Source organism: Rhincodon typus, unplaced genomic scaffold (genome assembly GCF_021869965.1).
Source record: "Rhincodon typus isolate 14 unplaced genomic scaffold, sRhiTyp1.1 hic_rhity00002408, whole genome shotgun sequence".
In the NCBI taxonomy this organism is placed as follows: Eukaryota; Metazoa; Chordata; class Chondrichthyes; order Orectolobiformes; family Rhincodontidae; genus Rhincodon; species Rhincodon typus.
Window position 1 is genome coordinate 1 of NW_025968046.1, and position 18619 is coordinate 18619.

Sequence of the window (18619 nt, forward strand, 5' to 3'; positions counted from 1 at the left end):
ATCCACTAATGTATTGGCACACTATGATTCAAAGCGAGACCTGATATTGACATGCAATGCCTCCCCATATGGCATGGAGGTGGTATTAGCTCATAGGTGGCCCAATGGAGAGGAACACCCAATAGCATATGCATCCAGGACTTTGGCTAACGCTGAGCATACGCCCAAATAGGGAAAGAAGGATTGGCGGTCATATTTGGAGTCAGGACGTTGCCACCAATATCTTTACAGATGAAAATTTGTGATAAAAATGGACCACAAATCTCTACTAGGTCTGCTTAAAGAGGACAAGGCAGTGCTGCTCAAAGCTTCAGGTTGAATTCAGTGGTGGGCTCTAATATTAAGTGTCTGTAATTACAAGTTAGAACACTGTCCAGGAGGCCAAGTAGTGAATGCAGACACATTGAGCCACCTCCCATTGGCAGATACACCACCGGTGGTACCACTAATGGAAGACTCTTGGTCTAATAGTCCTAAATTCTCTGGACACACTTCCAGACTTTGGATGTAGAAAGATCCAGTCCTATCGAAACTGAAACGACTGGTGGTGTTGGGGGAAACAAAAGGGCCGTGACAACCAGAGTTGAAACCTTTTTGGATCTGGAGAGATCAGGTCGCAGGAGAGGACAACAAATTTATGGGGAACAAAAGTGATTATCCCAAGCAAAGGTCCCCACCAGACATTAACTGAACTCCACCAGGGTCATCCAGGGGTCTCCAAAATGAAGATGCTGGTGAGAAGTTATGTCTGATGGCTGAGCTTGGATGCAGACATTGGTGTGTCAATGGAGCGTTGCCCAGATTAACAACAAGGACAAAAATTACTGCCAGGTGCGTGGGAATGACCAGGTAAAACCTGGACTCGGTTACACATTGTCTATGCAAGTCCTTTCATGGGCTCAATGTTCTTAGTCATTGTAGTTACCCACTCAAAGTGGTTGGACATGCATAGAGTCCATTTGTCAAACATGGGGATGATGATAGAAAAAACTGTGTGCACCTTTTTCAATACATGGACTCCTGGGTCTGTTTGTCACAGATGATGGGCCATCATTTACCAGAAAGGAATTTGGATATTTGCTGAGGTTGAATGTGACTCGATATATAAGGACAGCTTCATAACATCCCTCATCCAATGGCCTGGTAGAAACAGCAGTTCAAACTTTGAAGGCAGGCTTGAAGAAGCAACTTATAGCTTTGTTGCATACCGAGCTGTCACAGTTCTTATTTGAGTCTTGGACCACCACACATGCAACAGGATACCATTGGCAGAGTTGCTAATGGGTAGAAGACTCTGGACCGGGTTAAATATGGTCTCTCTGGACCTGGGAGGAGGGTGACATGGCATCAGGAATGCCAGTGCTGGACGCAAGACTCTGCTAAGGAAGAGAGACAGTTTACTACAGGGGATGGAGTTTGATGTAAGAAACTCAGAAATGGCCTTGCATGGGTAAGAGGATGGTTGAGGCAAGGTCAGGACCAGTGACATATAAAGTTTGGGTCGGTATGACGGTCCTGAACAAACACATGCACAATACGAAAGCTGTGAACTCACAGTGTAGGATCCAAACATGTCCTGTTCCTCAGAACAGTCGGAAAGGCTGCTGGAACCTGTGGGTTCACCCTCTCCATAAAGAACTTATGTGACGTCTGGATCTGAGATGGACCTGGCCGTTGCAGCTGCATCAATGCATTTGCCAGTAGAAGAAGAGAATGAATTTATACCGAGGTGTTCCTGGCATAAGAGGTGAGTTCCCATGCGTTTCATGCCGCCTGTATCGGATGCCGAGTCAAAGGAACCTGACCCAGTGCTAAAACACCCCAGGAGGCTCTCCAAGAGAAAGGACCGGCCTATATTCTTAGACTTAGAGGGGCAGGGACATTGTGATTGTAACAAGGTCAGTCAGGTGGACCTCATAGAATATGAGTTCTCTGATTGGGGCTGTTAATCTGGTCCTATCAGGGAGCCCTGGCTGACAGATCTAAACAGGAGTGTCAGAGATTCTGACAGTCGAGGCGCTGACTCTGATGAAGCTGTGCTAGAGTTGAGGACTTTCCACGGGTAAATAAAGGGTGACTTGGTGATGGGATACCAGTCTCTGTGGAATTATTTCAGAAGGGTGATGGGGAGCAGGCAGGAAAGTGGAGGTGAGGCTGAGATGAGTTCAGTGATGATTATATTAAATGGCGGAGCAGGCTTGAGGGGCTCAACTGTCTATTTCAGTTCTTATATTTTTATGTTCTTTTCTTTGTCCTGGGGAATTTCAAATGGATTCATCATTTTTTTCTATCAGTTTCTTACTTGTAGCAATTCGCTGTCAAGTTTGTGACCCTTCTGGTCCCTATTCAAGTTCTCTGTTTTCGGCCATCTGGACAGGCCTGTCAGGGTTATTTGTAGTCAGTGGTATGGTTGTTGTCTTAATCTCTCCCAAGACTGAACCTGTTATTTGTGACTGATACCAATTGTACTGTAACAATAATATTCAGAATAACACAGCTGTTTTGCCTTAATGTTTATCTGTCACTGAACAAATATCTGTTACCCCTTCTACGTTTGTTTGCCCTTTCATTCTTTTATCTGAGGGGTTCTTGGGATTGACTCTAATTTGGTAGGAACAGAAGAATACTTACACAGCAACTTGTCCTGGTTCCCTCTCGGTCTCCTGCATCCTTTCAATTCTGCTCATGACACCAATTGAACGGACAAGTAGACGGTGCTAAATAACAGAGTCAACACTCAGCAGTCCTCATGCAAGATATAAGTGGTTTAATCACATGCATGGAGGAACAGTTAAAGGGTCACCAAGTTGCAAATAGCTTTTATCCATAAAATACAGTTACATGCCCCATTCTGTGCAGACAAACTACTAACCACTAGCATTGGTGCATGTTCTAACTGTTACTCTAATGTTTAAACTTGGCTTTTCAGAGTTCAACTAGCTTTAAACAAAATATAGGTTTATTACATTTAAGCAGGATAAACGTATCCAGAGCTAAATAAGTGCTTCTTGAAAACAAAAGAAAGTTAACGTATTTTCCTTATGGTATTACATTGCAGGTTAAATGCCTAACTTTCTAATTAGTAATCGCTAAATGGCATGTAATGTCCTGATTGGTCCTTTTAGTGGTAATACTGTTTTAAAAATTACTTTGTTTTATCCTTCATTGTCATCTATCATAATGTTCCAGTGAAACTGAAGAGGTCTACCCCCAACTTCATCCATGGGCTGTCTGAGATGTCATCAGACTGCAAGACCATAAGACATAGGAGCAGAAATTAGGCCATTCAGCCCATCGAGTCTGCTCTGCCATTCAATCATGGCTGATAAGTTTCTCAATACCATTCTCCCGCTTTCTTCCCGTAACCCTTGATCCCCTTGACAATCAAGAACTTATCTACCTCCGTCTTAAATATAGAAAATGACCCCTAATTTAAGGAACTTGACCTGTCAGTCACCCCAATCATATGTCCTGCGGTTCCACCGAAAGTTTGAATTCTCTCTTAAAACCGTGCGCCAGCCACACATTAACTTTTGAGAGTGCGTGAGATCTTTGATCTCAGGAACACAGCCTCACCGTCTCCGTTCTCTTCATCACTGGCAAACTCATTTCTCAGCTGTAGACATGCCTCAGCAGTTTCTTCATGAGGGAAAGATCATTCTTTATTTCCTGTCCTTGGAGTCTGTAATTACATGTATGTGCAGTCTGTCAGGAATTTTCCATACTATGGGCTATTGTTCTTTAACCCTTTATATCTTTACTGCCCCTTTTAACGGTAATACTGTTTTAAAAATTACTTTGTTTTATCCTTCATTGTCATCTATCATAACGTTCCAGTGAAACTGAAGAGGTCTACCCCCAGCTTCATCCATGGGCTGTCTGAGATGTCATCAGACTGCAAGACCATAAGACATAGGAGCAGAAATTAGGCCATTCAGCCCATTGAGTCTGCTCTGCCATTCAATCATGGCTGATAAGTTTCTCAACACCATTCTTCCGCTTTCTTCCCGTAACCCCTGATCCCCTTGACAATCAAGAACCTATCCATCTCCGTCTTAAATACAGAAAATGACCTGGCCTCCACAGCCTTCTGTGGCAGTGAATTTAAAGTGAATCATAAGCAGCTCTTTTGAATGTTTGGCTGATGACTTCAGTACATAAAGTCATAGAGATGTACAGCACGGAAACAGACTCTTTAGTCCAACTCGTCCATGCCAGCCAGATATCCTAAATAGATCTCGTTCCATTTGCTAGCATTTGGCCCATATCCCTCTATACCCTTCCTATTCATAACCCATCCTGATGCCTTTTTAATGCTGTAATTGTACCCACCTCCACCACTTACTTTGCCAGTTCATTCCATACTTGCACCAACCTCTGCGTGAAAAAGTTGCCCCTTAGGCCCTTTTTAAATCTTTTCTCTCTCACCTTAAGCCTATGCCCTCTAGCTTTGGACACCCACAATCTGGGGAAAAGACCTTGGCTATTTACCATGCCTCTCATAATCGTATAAACTTCTGTAGGGTCACTGATGCTCCGACTCTCCAGGATTTGGATATTGCTAAGTAATTTAACTGTTGCAAACTATTTAGGTGGGCTTTCCAGGGTGTGGACTCTCCTGGATACCAACATATGGCTTCTCTTACTCAATTCAGGCCGAGTGAGACTCTTTTGCTGTAGTACTGCTAGTTCTGCTAAGTACACATAGCAGCAGCAACTACAATGGCCTACTGCCCCAGATCCTCAAGACAACTTGAACTATTTGGCTGAGGCTTGCCTTTATTTTGGAGTTTTGCTGTGGGCTGACCTATAGGCATTTAGAAGCAAATGGACTTATTAGCGTTACACAGTATGGTTTTGTGCAGGGGAGGTCATGTCTCACTAATGTGATTGAGTATGTTGAGGTGGTAATGAAGATGATTGATGAGGGAAAAGCAGTCGATGTTGTCTACATGGACTTCAGTAAAGCCTTTGACAAGGTCCCTGGCAAGATGGATATAGAATTGGCTTAGTCTTAGGAGACAGAGGGTAGCAGTGGAAGGATGCTTTTCAGAATGGAGGGCTGTGACTGGTGGTGTTTCACAGGGATCAGTGCTAGGACCTCTGCTGTTCATGATCTACATAAATGATTTGGAGGAAAATGTAGCTAGTATAATTAGTAAGTTTACGGATGATACAAAGATTTGTGGAGTTGCAGGTAATAAGGAGGATTGTCAAAGGATACAGCAGGATATAGATCAGTTGGAGGCATGGGCAGAAAAATGGCAGATGGTGTTTAATCTAGACAAATGTGAGATGATGCATTTTGGAAGGTCATGTACAGGTGGAAATTATAGAGTGAATGGTAGAACCCTTAGGAATATTGATGTGCAGAGGGATCACTGAAGGTGGCAGAGCAGGTAGGTAAGGTAGTAAAAAAGACTTACTGCATGCTTGCCTTCATTGGAAAGGGCATTGAGTATAAGGACAGACAAGTTATATTGCAGCTTCATAGAACTTTAGTAACGCCACACTTAGAATATTGCGTACTGTTCTGGTCACCACACTACCAGAAGAATGTGGATGCTTTGGAGAAGGTACAGAAAAGGTTTACCAGGATGTTGCCTGGTATGGTGGGTGGGTGGTGTTTTAGCTATGAAGAAAGGTTGGATTGACTAGGTTTATTTTCACTGGAATTCAGGAGGTTGAGGGGCAACCTAATGGAAGTTTATAAGATTCTAAATGGAAAGGATAGAGTGGAAAGTTTAAGGCTTTTTCCCAGGGTGGAAGGGTTAATTACTAGGGGACACAGGTTCAAGGTGTGAGGGGGAAAGTTTAAAAGAGATGTGCGACGCATGTTTTCCAGACAAAGGGTTTTGAGTGCCTGGAACATGTTGCCAGAGAAGGTGGTGGAAGCAGACACAATAGCAACGTTCAAGAAGCACCTGGATGAATACATGAACAAGAAGGGAATAGAGGGGTACGGATCCTGTAAGTGGCAGTTCCGGCAAGATGGCAGCAGGGTTAGTCACTCCATTTGGAGCTCCACTCTGTTTGCCAGTTCTCTTTCTCTTCCTTTCTTTATCCTTCTTTTTAACCCTCCCTTCTTCACTCTCCCTCTGCAGTAATTCTATCTCCCTCCACCCCTTCTAAGTACCTACCTAAGGAGCTGGGTTGTGACCAGGAACCACGTGGCACGAGCTGAACTCGTGGGTTGTGTCCTGCGGTGACAGCGTATCGAGCGTGGGCCAGAGTGAGATCGGCGGATCAAGAATGGGCTGGCGAGATCAGGCCAATGAGGCAGCTCAGAGTGGGACACTGGTGGCAGCATGGCGAGGGCCAGAAAGCCCAGAGTGGGACTGCAGCAGTGGAAATGAAAGTTGGAATCTCTTAAGTTATTTTTTTTCTTATCTTATTCTAAGTTAATGTGAATGGCATCATGTTTGTACGGTGAAGGTACACATTTTTCACTGTATTTTTACATTGAATACATGTGACAATAAATGATTCAATTCAATTCAAGATAGTTTTAGTCTGGAAGGACAAAATACGGCGGCTTGGAAGGCCGAAGAGCCTGTTCCTGTGCTGTATTGTTCTTTGTTCTTTAAGCTTCCAAAATACAACTGACCCCTGCCCAAAATCCAGTCAAAACCAGTTCACGCTTTGTTTTCTAATGTCAACATTCTGTGAGGTTGGCTAGTTAGCAGCAGTCCTCCATTGATTGTGCTGTCATTCTGTCCTACCACCTTCAGTGATTTAACACCAATACACTGAAGTCCCTCTGCTCCTTTTAGAATTGTACCTTTAGTTTAGAATGCCTCTGTCAGCTCTTCCAACAAAACAATTTACTTCAAATTCACTGTATCAAATTCCATCTGCCACCTTTCCACCCACTTCAAATAAAAACAGAAAGTGCTAGAGAAACTCAGCGAGGAGAGTTACTGTTTCAAGGCTAATATAACTCTTCTAAAGAAGAAAAGTAATCAGTACAGCCATAATCTCCCTGAACTGGGCTTTGTCTCCCTATTTGTCAAAGTCCTGTTCCTAAACACAGCATTCAGTGATATGAAGGTCAGTAATACAGGAGTGTGTGAGTGATTGAGGCAGACGAGTCTTGATCCTGATCTGGGTGTGGCATACCTGAGTTAATCTGATATTCCAGGAATTTGACTTTCTATTTAAACTATGCTGTACCTTCTCTGTGAGTATCTAATGAAAGAATGATGATATGAATAAATTATTCCTTCAAGTTCACATTTGAGTATTTTTGTTTTAAAATATGATGAGGGTTTCTGTATCAGTCACCCTTTCAGACACCTTCTGGGTGAAATAATTTCTCCTCGACTGTAAATCTTTGCTCTCTGGTTACTGACTTCTCTGTCCAGGAATATAAGATTTAAACAATCTCATCAACTGCCTCTACTACTTCCCTCCTTTCCACTAGCCCCACCTGAACAAACTTCCATGAATGCTGCCCTGACCAAGACGTGAACTCTTATCTTTCTCTGTCTCTCCTGTCTCCCCTCACACCCTCTCTGAGCTCTTCTTGTGCATAAGACCCACCTCCTGTTCCCTTGATCCTATTCTGACAAAACAGCTGATCACCCACTTCCCTTCCTTATCGCTATGTGGGTCGAGATTGTTCACGGTTCTGTACCTTCAGATATTGTCCATCTCTTTAAGTCTGTTAACACCCGTGTCCGCCTAACACCTTCATCCTTGCAAAAAACTGTCCTATCTCCAACCTCTCAGAATCTTGGAATGGGCCATTGCCTCCCAAATTCTGGAAACATATTTGGCAAATTAGGCCATTTGGCCAACTTGGACATGGGTCAGTTGAGGTATGAGGGGCAAAGCATGGAAGTGGAATGAGGTGTGTGGCATCAGGCAAGGTTAAAGTCCTGGCACAGAGCTGAGAACAAAGGGTTCATTCCCCAAGTTACTAATTCAGTAACACAAATAATCTTCGGATTGCAGAAGTTATAGACCGAGCACAGAGCTGCTCCCTTCTCCCCCTCGTTCTCCTCACTTTTGTCCCTCTCTCCTGTACAGGTGCTGATCCCAAAACTGCAGATCATTTCTGCCTTGAATGCTGTGGATCTTCCTCTTCTGATCTGCTGTCAAACACATCGAAAGATGCACATCCCACACTGATGTTATCAGTTTGAAAACCACCGTAGATACTGCTATTCCCACACTAGAAATCTCTACCAAACATTTAACCAGGGGAGCTGAGGCAGCAGCTGCAATAAGTGAGGTTTTATTCAGATGGGACAATGACAAGTTTAAATCTTCACCTGATCTGCTGCTCAAAGTCACCTCTATTTCACCGGTCAGTTTCCCAAGCTTCAGGAAACTCATGTTGCTGCAGAAATATTTAGATTGACTGAGAGATGTCAATTAGAGAGCCCAACCACTCTGCCCATTCTCCCCTCTTCCTCTTCCAGAGCTGGTTCACTTCCTATAGGGACTGAAAACCAAGTGAGGAGATGGTGAGTGAAGGAGCAGCTTTTAATTTTTAAAATTTAACCTATATTTTACTCATTAGCCTGTTTAGAGCTGTATTACACACCACTGGAGTAGGTGTGAGTCCAGGGGGTAGAGATATCACCATTACGTTAAGAGGGTCTCTCTGTAAGGCCGAGTTCTCTCTGGAATCCATCTTTTTTTCCAAACCACACGTAGTAAATTCGAAATTTTACTTTTCACAATGAAACAGGAAATAAAGATACCTTTGTAAATGATTTATTTGACCACCACCAGGAAAAAAAATCCGTACGACTAATTGAATATTTGCGAGCAAAGCCTGTTAAGGGCAACGCTAACATCAAAAAGTGGGGCGGGGGTAGGAATAAAGCAGAATGGTGTTGGAGGGGGAAATAAAACATTGCATCCCCGCGGACGGGCTTTTCCCAAAAGCTTGGGCTTGCATTTGACAGCAGCCGCAATTCTTTAGGTCTTTTTTTTGGATTTGATAGTTCTGCCCAGTGCTGTGGCAGAATTGGGAAATGTACCCTCAGCAGTGTATCGAATTTCCCAGGATTAAACTGAACCCTTCAGTCACCTTCACTGAAGCAGTAGTGGCTCAGTGGTTTGCAGTGCTGCCGCACAGCACAGGAGATCTGGATTCGATTCCAGCTACGGACAACTGTCTGTGTGGCGTTTGCACATTCTCACCGTGTCTGCACGGGTTTCCTCCCACAGTGCAAAGACGTGTAGGAATGGGAAATTGTCCATAGTATTGAGGGATAGGTGGTTTAGCCATGGGGAAGCAAAGCTGTTGGTATGGATTCTATGGGCTGAATGGCCTGCTTCTGCTCCGTAGCGATTGCATGACTTTCCTCAGCTTCAAGCAGGACCCGGGAGAGGGCGGTGCATATATTGTTGAGACCAAGTCTAATTGGTAGAGGCGCCTGTCGCTCTGGATAGTTATTGTCCCAGGTGGCCAATCCAACACGAAATCATCCTGATTGACAGACAACGCAGCCAATGGTGACCCCTTATTTTGTCTATGACCTGTTCCTCTCACCAAGTCAGAGGCTGCTGGATCCTGGGGTCAGAACAGAGTTCGGAGAGTTACACAGCAGGGAAACAGACCTTTCGGTTCAACCAGTCCATGCCAATCATAATCCCAAACTAAGCTAGTCCCAGCCCTCTGCTCCTGGCCCATATTCCTCCAAACCTTTCCTATTCATGTATCCATCCAAATTCTTTAAGACATTGTAATTGTCCCTGCATCCACCACTCCCTCAGGAAGTTCATTCCACATGCAATCCATCTTCTGTGTAAAAAAAGCCTCATGTCTTTTTTAAATCACTCTCCTCTCACATTAAAAATATGTCCCCTAGTCTTGAAATTCCCTATCTCAAGGAAAAGACAACTACCATCAATTCTATCTATACCTCTCATTATTTTATAGACTTCTTTCAGGTCACCTTTCAATCTCCTACACTCCAGTGAAAAAAGTGCCAGCCTATCCAGCCGTTCTTTATAACTCAAACCTTGCATACCGGCAACATCCTGGTAAATCTCTTCTGAACTCTCTCCAGCTTGATAATATCCTTCCTATAACAGGGTGGCCAAAATTGGACACAGTATTCCAGAAGAGGCCTCACCAATGTCCTGTACAACCTCAACATAACATTCCAACTCCTATTCTCAAAGGACTGAGCAATGAAGGCAAGCATGCTAAACACCTTTTTAACCAAACTTTAAAGATTTATGTACCTGCACCCCTAGGTTTCTCTGTTCTACAACATGACCAAGGCCCTGCTATTAATTGTATAAGCCCAAGCCTTGTTTGTTGTACCAAAATGCAATATCTTGCATTTATCCAGATTGAACTCCATTTGCCATTTTTCAGCCCATTGACCCATTTGACCAATATCGTTCTGTGATGTTAGAAACCTTCTTCACTGTCTACTGTGGCACCAATTTTGGTGTCATCCACAAACTTATTAACTATGCCTTCTGTATTCTCATCCAAGTAATTTGTTTGTTTATTTTAACCCGCAGCCTCCTTCAATCCTCACTTGGTGGAGTCTCTGTGCCTAAATCTTTTCCTTCATAACTACTCTTTAGTTCTTCAGGATGGCACAGGGCTGCATTCCTGTGTGAGTGAATAAGCAAGTGTATGTGAATGAAGTTTTGTGTACAAGTGTGCAATTGTGACAAATCTTGTGTGTATGCAAGACATAATCCTGAGACTGGAAGTGAACTGGATGCGTGCACGAGGCTCGTGTAAACACAAAAACCAAAAGGTTTTGCATTGCCTAGATATAACAAATTGATCCCCCTGTGACTATGGTTCCCGATTCTGGGCACTTCAACTACAATGTTAATGGGCTGGTGAGAGTGGAGGATATAAGGGACTCAGGAACAGGAGAAATATCAGACTCCCTGGTTCTGCTTCTTGCAGTTCCTTCTCAGTGTGTTTTCTTCAAATATTGTGGGAAACAAGGAGAGAAATTTCAAAATCTCCTCTGAATCTCCATTTCCCCATGTGCCATTTTATAAACACAACGTTCATGTGAAACTGATCTTCACCAGCTTGACCTGAGCTCACAGAGAATTGGTTGCCTCTATGACATCCTACCTGACTGTATTCTCCATCATTTTCATGGTAGTTGGGAAGGTAGGGAAGGAAAGATAGGTGGAGGAAAGAAAGTAGCCACGTTGTCTGCTCCTATTCACTAAACAGTGCTCTTGCTGGAAACAACATGTGTGTGATAGTCAAGTGAGGAAAAAGAAAGGACTTGCATCTAATCTCACCAAACAGACTGGCATCACTGTGGAACTCAGCTCCTTCAGCAAAGGAGGAGAGAGAGTTGGAGGAAATCATGTTTCCTTTTCCTGTTTTACAGAAGGATTGTGCTCTACAACATGAGAATACGGAGAGGATAGACACCGCAGATAGATCCTGATCATCACCCAAAGTACAACTGCACTACTGTGGGAAGACATCCAGTCTCTTCACAGCATTGCTCAACACAGAGAAAGTTGAGCACTGAAACCATTATCTGGAAATTGGTGGGTCAGGGGACTTTGACATATCAACAGTTCGGCTGTGGGTGATCGGTCAGGGTGAGGCTGGGAAGAAGTGTGAGAGGCACCAAGGTGGTGAGAGCTTTAGTTATTCATGAACTACTGACTCATTCCTTCATGGGAGAGGCTGTTCAAGTGTGAGGAGGGTTCCATGTATGATTCCCAAACACACAAGGTGCATCTGTTGTCCATCTTGTAACACGAGGGCAGCTTCATGGAAGAGGAGCCATTCAAATGTGAGGTGTGTGACCGAAGTTTCACAAACTCATCAACGCTTGTGAAACACCGGCGCATTCACTCTGGGGAGAAGCCGTTCAAGTGTGAGGTGTGCAAGAAATCCTTTTCACAGTCATCTAATCTCCATACGCACCAACGTGTTCACACTCGGGAGAAACCGTTCACCTGCGAAGTGTGTGACAAATCATTCCCACATTCATCAACCCTCCGCCTTCACCAACGCAGCCATACAGGAGAGAAACCATTCACATGCAAGGTTTGCAACAAATCATTCCTTAAGTCTTCAACCCTTCGTGAACACCAACGCATCCACACTGGGGAGAAACCATTCACATGTGAGGCATGTAACAAATCATTCTCACAGTCATCAGCCCTCAGCATACACAGACGCATTCATACTGGGGAGAAACCATTCATGTGTGATGTGTGTGACAAATCATTTTCAGATTCATCAACTCTGCATGTACACCAACGCGTTCACACTGGGGAGAAACCGTTCACGTGCGAAGTGTGCGACACATCATTTTCACAGTCATCGACCCTCCGCTCACATCGACGCACTCACACTGGGGAGAAACCATTCACATGCGAGGTGTGCAAGAAATCATTTCCCCTGCTGGTGTCCCTCCGCGCACATCAACGTGTGCACACGGGAGAGAAACCGTTCAAATGCTCTGAGTGTGACAAAGGCTTCACACGTTCCTCAGGCCTCCTGGTCCATCAGAGGACCCACACGGGGGACAAACCCTTCAAATGTGCAGTGTGTGATAAAGCTTTTGCGATATCTACAAGTTTGCTGCTCCACGGGAGGATCCACACGGGGGAGAAACCCTTCAGGTGTGAGGTTTGTCAAGTGGTTTTCAGCCAGCCCACTGATCTCATGCGGCATCAGAGGATTCATACAGGGGAGAAACCCTTCAAGTGTGAAATCTGTGACCAAAACTTCAGGCAATCTTCAGCACTAGTGCGACACCGACGCATTCACACAGGGGAGAAGCCTTTCACATGTGAGGTGTGCGATAAATCTTTCTCCAGGTCATCAGATCTCCTCCGACACAAGAGGATCCATACAATGGAGTAATCATTCTGGTGTAAGGTTTGTGCTAAAGGAATCATGATGTTTGTGAACCTCCTGGGACATTGGATTCTTATAGTGGAGAAGCTCTTTAGGTGTAATGTTTGGGTCAAGGATTTCACCCATTTGTTATGATTCCAGCTCATCCTAGAGTGAATCAGACTCTGCTTTAGTTCATGATGTGAGTTGTGGACAGATTCTGTTCAGTAATGGGTGTTTGTTGAATACTATGGAGAATATTTGTACTCTTTGTCTGGAAGAATGACTATCTTGAGTATGGGGAGAGAGTGGTTGTGAGTCTGTACAGATCTGAGTTTCCTTAATGTAATAACTGTGATATGTTCACTTTACACTCTTCCAAGATTCATTTCATGTTGTGGGAAAGATCTTGGATCATTTTCAAGTGCTTTGTTATTTTGTTTTGATTCGAAGTTTCATGTAAGCTGAATGTTGTGCTGTCTCTGTTTTAACAATCCTCTGTATAGATGTATAAATCTCAATAAATTCACTGTTTAGGTTAAACCAAGCTACCTGTCTTGTCAGCATGGTGTGGTCCCATTCACTGGAAGACTCAGGATACCACAGTAAGAGTCAAGCAAAATTCACTGTGGAATAGTCTACTTTCTCCACCTGTTTCAGTTCCTTTTTCACATCTTGTGATATATGAGGCAGGCAGAGCACATACTGTTGTAGACAAACAGGAGGCTGGAATTCCAGCATCTTCAGTTCTTTTGTCTGTAACCAAGAGCACATACTGATGTCTGTTTCCATGGCTGAGATTCCTGGGACAGGTTACCAGTCTGTCACCAGGGGATACAGCTTGAGGTCACTACTCTGCATGAAACATTGCTGACCATGAGATTCTCCCAGTCTTATCACATACAATCAAATATCAGGAGAATTTAGAAGTTGATAATCAACTTGTTTGACCACTTTAACAGACATTGCCATCAATTCCTGCAGTGAGACTCAAACCCAGAAATTCTGACTTTGAGGCAGGCATACTATCTACAGTGACATTTCACCTCCTGGTTACATAATTTCACTGGAAGCATAACGTTTCCCTAAAAAAAGATTTGCAGCTATATAGCATCTTCAACAATACTTTTTGATGTGTGGTCACTGTTGTAGGAACAGGTCTACCCATGTGTGCATAGCAAGATTCAACATGCTGCAATGTGGTAATGACCAGATGAGACTGTTTTGTATGGTGAATAATGTGATCTATACTCACTCCTGGAGAACATATCAGAGGCAGTTTCTGTTTCCCCAATTTCCAAACTCCAATGGAGAGCGTTGTCTATTTGAGGGAAAAAAAGGTCTGAAGGTCCCAGGTTTAGTGTCTGGAGAGGTCAGGTATCGTTTTGCCCGAAGTCATCTGAAATCCTGCTTCCTGTGTCCGAATACGCAGCAAATCCCATTCCCCAATGCCCGCAACATTCATTAGTCCATGGTACCAGTCAACGTCAATGTGGATTTGAAATGCTGCACCTTGTTTTCCACCCTTCCCCTGCCACCCCCCACTCCCCTCTCTGTCTCCCTCCCTCCTGGTCTGGGGCCCTCCTACCCCAAGAATCTCGGGGACACAATAAATGCTGGCATACTCACTGACACCCACAACCCATGGAATAACTTCTTAAAAATTCGAGATTTGATGAGGAAACTGGGTGTTTCTGCAGTTAGAATCCAGATGATATATTACCCTTCTGTTGTCAGTGGCAAGAATACTCCTAAAATAAAACAAAGAAGTGCAGCTGCTGGAGATCTGAAACAAAACAGAAATTGCTGGAAAAACTCGGCAGGTCTAGCAACATCTGTGGAGAGTAGGCAGATTTAACGTTTTGGGTTCAGTAACCTTTAGAATTATGAAGATAGGTTTGAATGGGTGAGATGGGCAGAGAAATTGAGGCAATCAGTATCATGACAATAGTTCTCCAAAAAACAGGTCGAGAGCAGGCAAGACGCCAGAGGGAGGGGGACAGGTGGAGATTGAGTGTTGGAGGCAGGTGAAGGGATTTGTGGGAAGGAGAGAGGCCTTTTGCCCAAAGAAATGGGCACAGAGGGGAAGGCAGGGGAAGAAGAGTTCAGTCATGTTGTGCCCGAAATTCATTGAGGTGGGGGCGCCGAGGGTTGAAACTGAGACCTTTGCTGAGTACAAAATGTACAGCATCAGAGTGTGGAAAGTCAGAAGAGATTGTAAATACATGTCAGGAGGTAGATTTTTAGAGAGGGGATGGACTCAGAGAAAAGGGGACGGGAAGAACATTCCAGCGGGGCATTGGTATTTCTAAATTGTTACATCATGTGTTCCTTAATACCTGAAATGAAAAAGAAGTTTCTTGTTAAAACATCGAATGAGCTGGAGGATGAAGTGGAATTGGGGGCAGGGCAGTTCTGAGCCAGCATGAGGCATTGCTGATGGAGAGAGAGGTCGAGGGTATGCATACACGGCACTGAGTGTGAATTTCAGAATGTGGCGAGAGCAGTTGTTGGCGCAGTGTTGGTAGATCATGGAGACCCCTGTGATCCTGGGTGGGTTCTAAAGAATGAAACTTCACTTGGAATCTGTGTTGAAGTGAGTATGAGCCGGAAGCAGTCACTAAGGAATGTGATGCGGCTGTGGAAGCGAATTTTAGCAAAGACCTGGTCCAGTACCAGGAGCCAAACGAAAGTAATGACAATCAACAAGAAAAAAAATCCCACAAAACTGTCGCAAAGAGCAGAATCTTTTTAAGATGGGCATACCTGGAAGTGAGTTAAACACTTTTAAAAAAAGAACTGTGGAAGCTGGAAATCAGAAACAGTATCAGAAATTGCCGGAAAAGCTCAGCAGTTCTGACAGCAGAATTAATATTTCAGAACCAGAAAGAGGAAACCCGCACTCTGGCTCTGACGTCACAGGCAGGAACGTTCCTTGTGGGCGGTATCGGAATCTCCAGATCCTAATCGCGGTTGTGACGCAGGGCCTCTAGCAATCCAATTAGGAAGGGTGTGACGAGGCTGCAGTGCCGTTTGCCGCCGGGAGCGGCAACCATTTTACAGGGGCGCACCTCCAATTATAGCATCGCCCATGTGTCAGCCGCTCGAGCTCGCGCGCTCTCAGATTTGAACTCCCAAATGTTGGGCGTCAACCGACGGGCATCGCGGGCCGGCTTTCTCATGATTCATACTACTACCTCTCCCTACGCAGGCGCGGGGCCCACAAGCAGCATGGGTAATGTAGTTCGGAGCGGGATTTGGGGTGAATTGAGCTGAGTCCCTGTGGAGGTTTTAAACAACCTCAGTGAAGGGGGAGCTTTCTGGGCTTGGGGCTGCAATTCACATAATGGTTGGGGAGATGGGCTGTCCTTCACTCCATCATGTAACTGGACTACATGCTTCACATTTTATCCCCATACTCACTTGTCAATTCAAGCCAAGATAAAAATTACTAATGGAGCTGAACATTGTGTATCCATTGGTGAACATTCTCACTTCTGACCTTGTGATGGACGAAGGTCATTGATTAAGCAACTGAAAATGTTTGGGCCTCAGACAGCACCCAGAGCTGAGGTGATTGACCTCCAACAGCCTCAACCATTTTCCTCCGTGCCAAGTATGAGTCAAGCAAGCAGGACCAGGTCAAGGACCAGGTCTTTGCTAAAATTCGCTTCCACAGCCGCATCACATTCCTTAGTGACTGCTTCCAGCTCATACTCACCTCACACGGATTCCAAGTGAAGTTTCATTCTTTATGCTTAGAATCCACCCAGGATCACAGGGATCTCCATGATCTACCAACACTGCGCCAACAAATGCTCTCGCCATATTCTGAAATTCACACTCAGTGCCATGTATGCATACCCTCGACCTCTCTCTCCATCAGCAATGCCTCATGCTGGCTCAGAACTGCCCTGCCCCCAATTCCACTTCATCCTCCAGCTCATTCGATGTTTTAACAAGAAACTTCTTTTTCATTTCAGGCATTAAGGATTGTCCACTTGATTCCCACTGATTCTAGTTTTGCTCGGGCTCCTTGATATCACACTTTGTCAAATGCATCCTTGATGTCAAGGGCAATAATTCTCAACTCACCCTTGGAATTCAGCTCTTTTGTCAATGTTTGAACCAAACTGCAAGCCTGTATCCAACTGGATTAGGACACAAATAGATTGCTAGTCAGGCCTGCACATAATGCAGAGGAACTACTATATTTATTGTTCCCACAATTCATTCTCAGTTAGGATAACATGAGAATAGTATCTGGAAGCTTTGCCTTATTTGAAGCTAGAAAAAGGAATCCATAGTGGTTCTCAGAGAACCTTGTGGCAGAACACAGTCAGCAGAGTTAGCTTGGAAGTTGTGAGAAGGCAACCTGAAGAAATGAATGAACTTTGAAAATTCTTGTAATATGTAGGGAACTGTTAGTAAGAAATAGAACTGAGTTCATAAGTAATTTTAAATTATGGTATGAATAGTACTTGCTCCGCTTGTTTTTTCATATACAATAATGTTTGTCTTTTTTCAATAACGTGAAATGTTATGATGTCAAACTATTGATTAAACATGGAGTTTTGGGATTTCTTTTTAAGTATTCATACCCCCAATAGGATTAGAACCCCGTGGGAAATTGTTGCTATTATTCTTACATTGTAACAGTTATTATGCTTTGAAAAGCTTGTCATTGACTGTAGATGACTTCAGATTGCCTGTATTTGTGTAGGGTAACAGACAAATGCAGAGTATTTTTAAGAGAAACATTATACTTCATATAAACTCAAAATCATAAAGGCCAATAAAGAAAGAACATTAGCACACAGCGACATTGACCAATATACTCTGTTTTGGCCACCTGAGTGGTTCAATGAATAGCAACAAATAATGGTGTCAAATCAATTTGTTTGGATAAAACAAAAATCAAATTTATTGTGAATTATAAATCTATACAGGATATTGATAAATTAGCAGACAGAAAAATAAAATTAGCTTCCCAATCATTGAATGAACCAAAACAACAAAAACACTTTTAAATAACTGAAGGTCTTCCCAGATGAATCTCAGCAGAGTGTAAGGTGAACATATCACACTGTTATTACATCGAGGTATGATGGGCTAAAGGAACTCAAGTCTGAGGTTGTAGACATGCTCACCGAGCCGGTAGGTTGAGCTGCAAACGTTTAATCACCCTGGTAGGTAACCGTTAGCAAACATCCCCACTTCTGACCTTGTGATGGATGAAGGTTATTGATTGAGCAGCGGAAAATGTTTGGGCCTCAGACAGGTCCGAGAGCTGAGGTGATTGACCTCCAACAGCCTCAACCAACCTCCGGTGAAGCGTCGCTGTTCTGTCCCGCTTGTTATTTATATTGCCTCGGTTTGCTGGGGTGATCGGTATTATTTCCGGTTTTGTTTCTCAGTGGTTTGTACACAGGGTCTAATTCAATGTGTTTGTTGATGGAATTCCGGTTGGATTACCAGGCCTCCAAGAATTCCCTGGTATGTCTCTGTTTGGCTCGTGCGATTATCGATATGTTGTCCCAATCGAATTCATGTCCCTCGTTGTCTGTGTGTAGTGAGACAAGTGAGAATTGGTCATGTCTCTTGGTGGCTAGTTCATATTCATATATCTGTATAGTCAATTTTCTTCCCGTTTGGCCTACGTAGTGTTTTTATTCCAACCGGAACTCCATCAACAAACACATCGAATCAGACCCTGTGTACAAACCTCTGAGAAACAAAACCGAAAATAATACCGATCACCCCAGCAAACCGAGGCATATAAATGACAAGCGGGACAGAACACCG

General features: G+C 43.9%; 1 protein-coding gene across 1 annotated transcript; it reads left to right on the forward strand.

Annotated features, from left to right (window-relative positions):
- Positions 1–8355: 8355 nt before the first annotated feature.
- On the forward strand, positions 8356–13361 carry LOC109933482 (zinc finger protein 271-like). Its single transcript, XM_020532468.2, has 2 exons — positions 8356–8471; positions 11343–13361. Exon 2 carries the CDS (start codon positions 11738–11740, stop codon positions 12839–12841), a length of 1104 nt encoding a protein of 367 aa, XP_020388057.1. The 5' UTR covers positions 8356–8471; positions 11343–11737; the 3' UTR covers positions 12842–13361.
- The last annotated feature ends 5258 nt before the right edge of the window (positions 13362–18619 follow it).

What these genes read in the sequence shown, in the direction of transcription:
- LOC109933482 (XM_020532468.2), top strand. Translation starts at nt 11,738, where the DNA reads ATGGAAGAGGAGCCATTCAAATGTGAGGTGTGTGACCGAAGTTTCACA.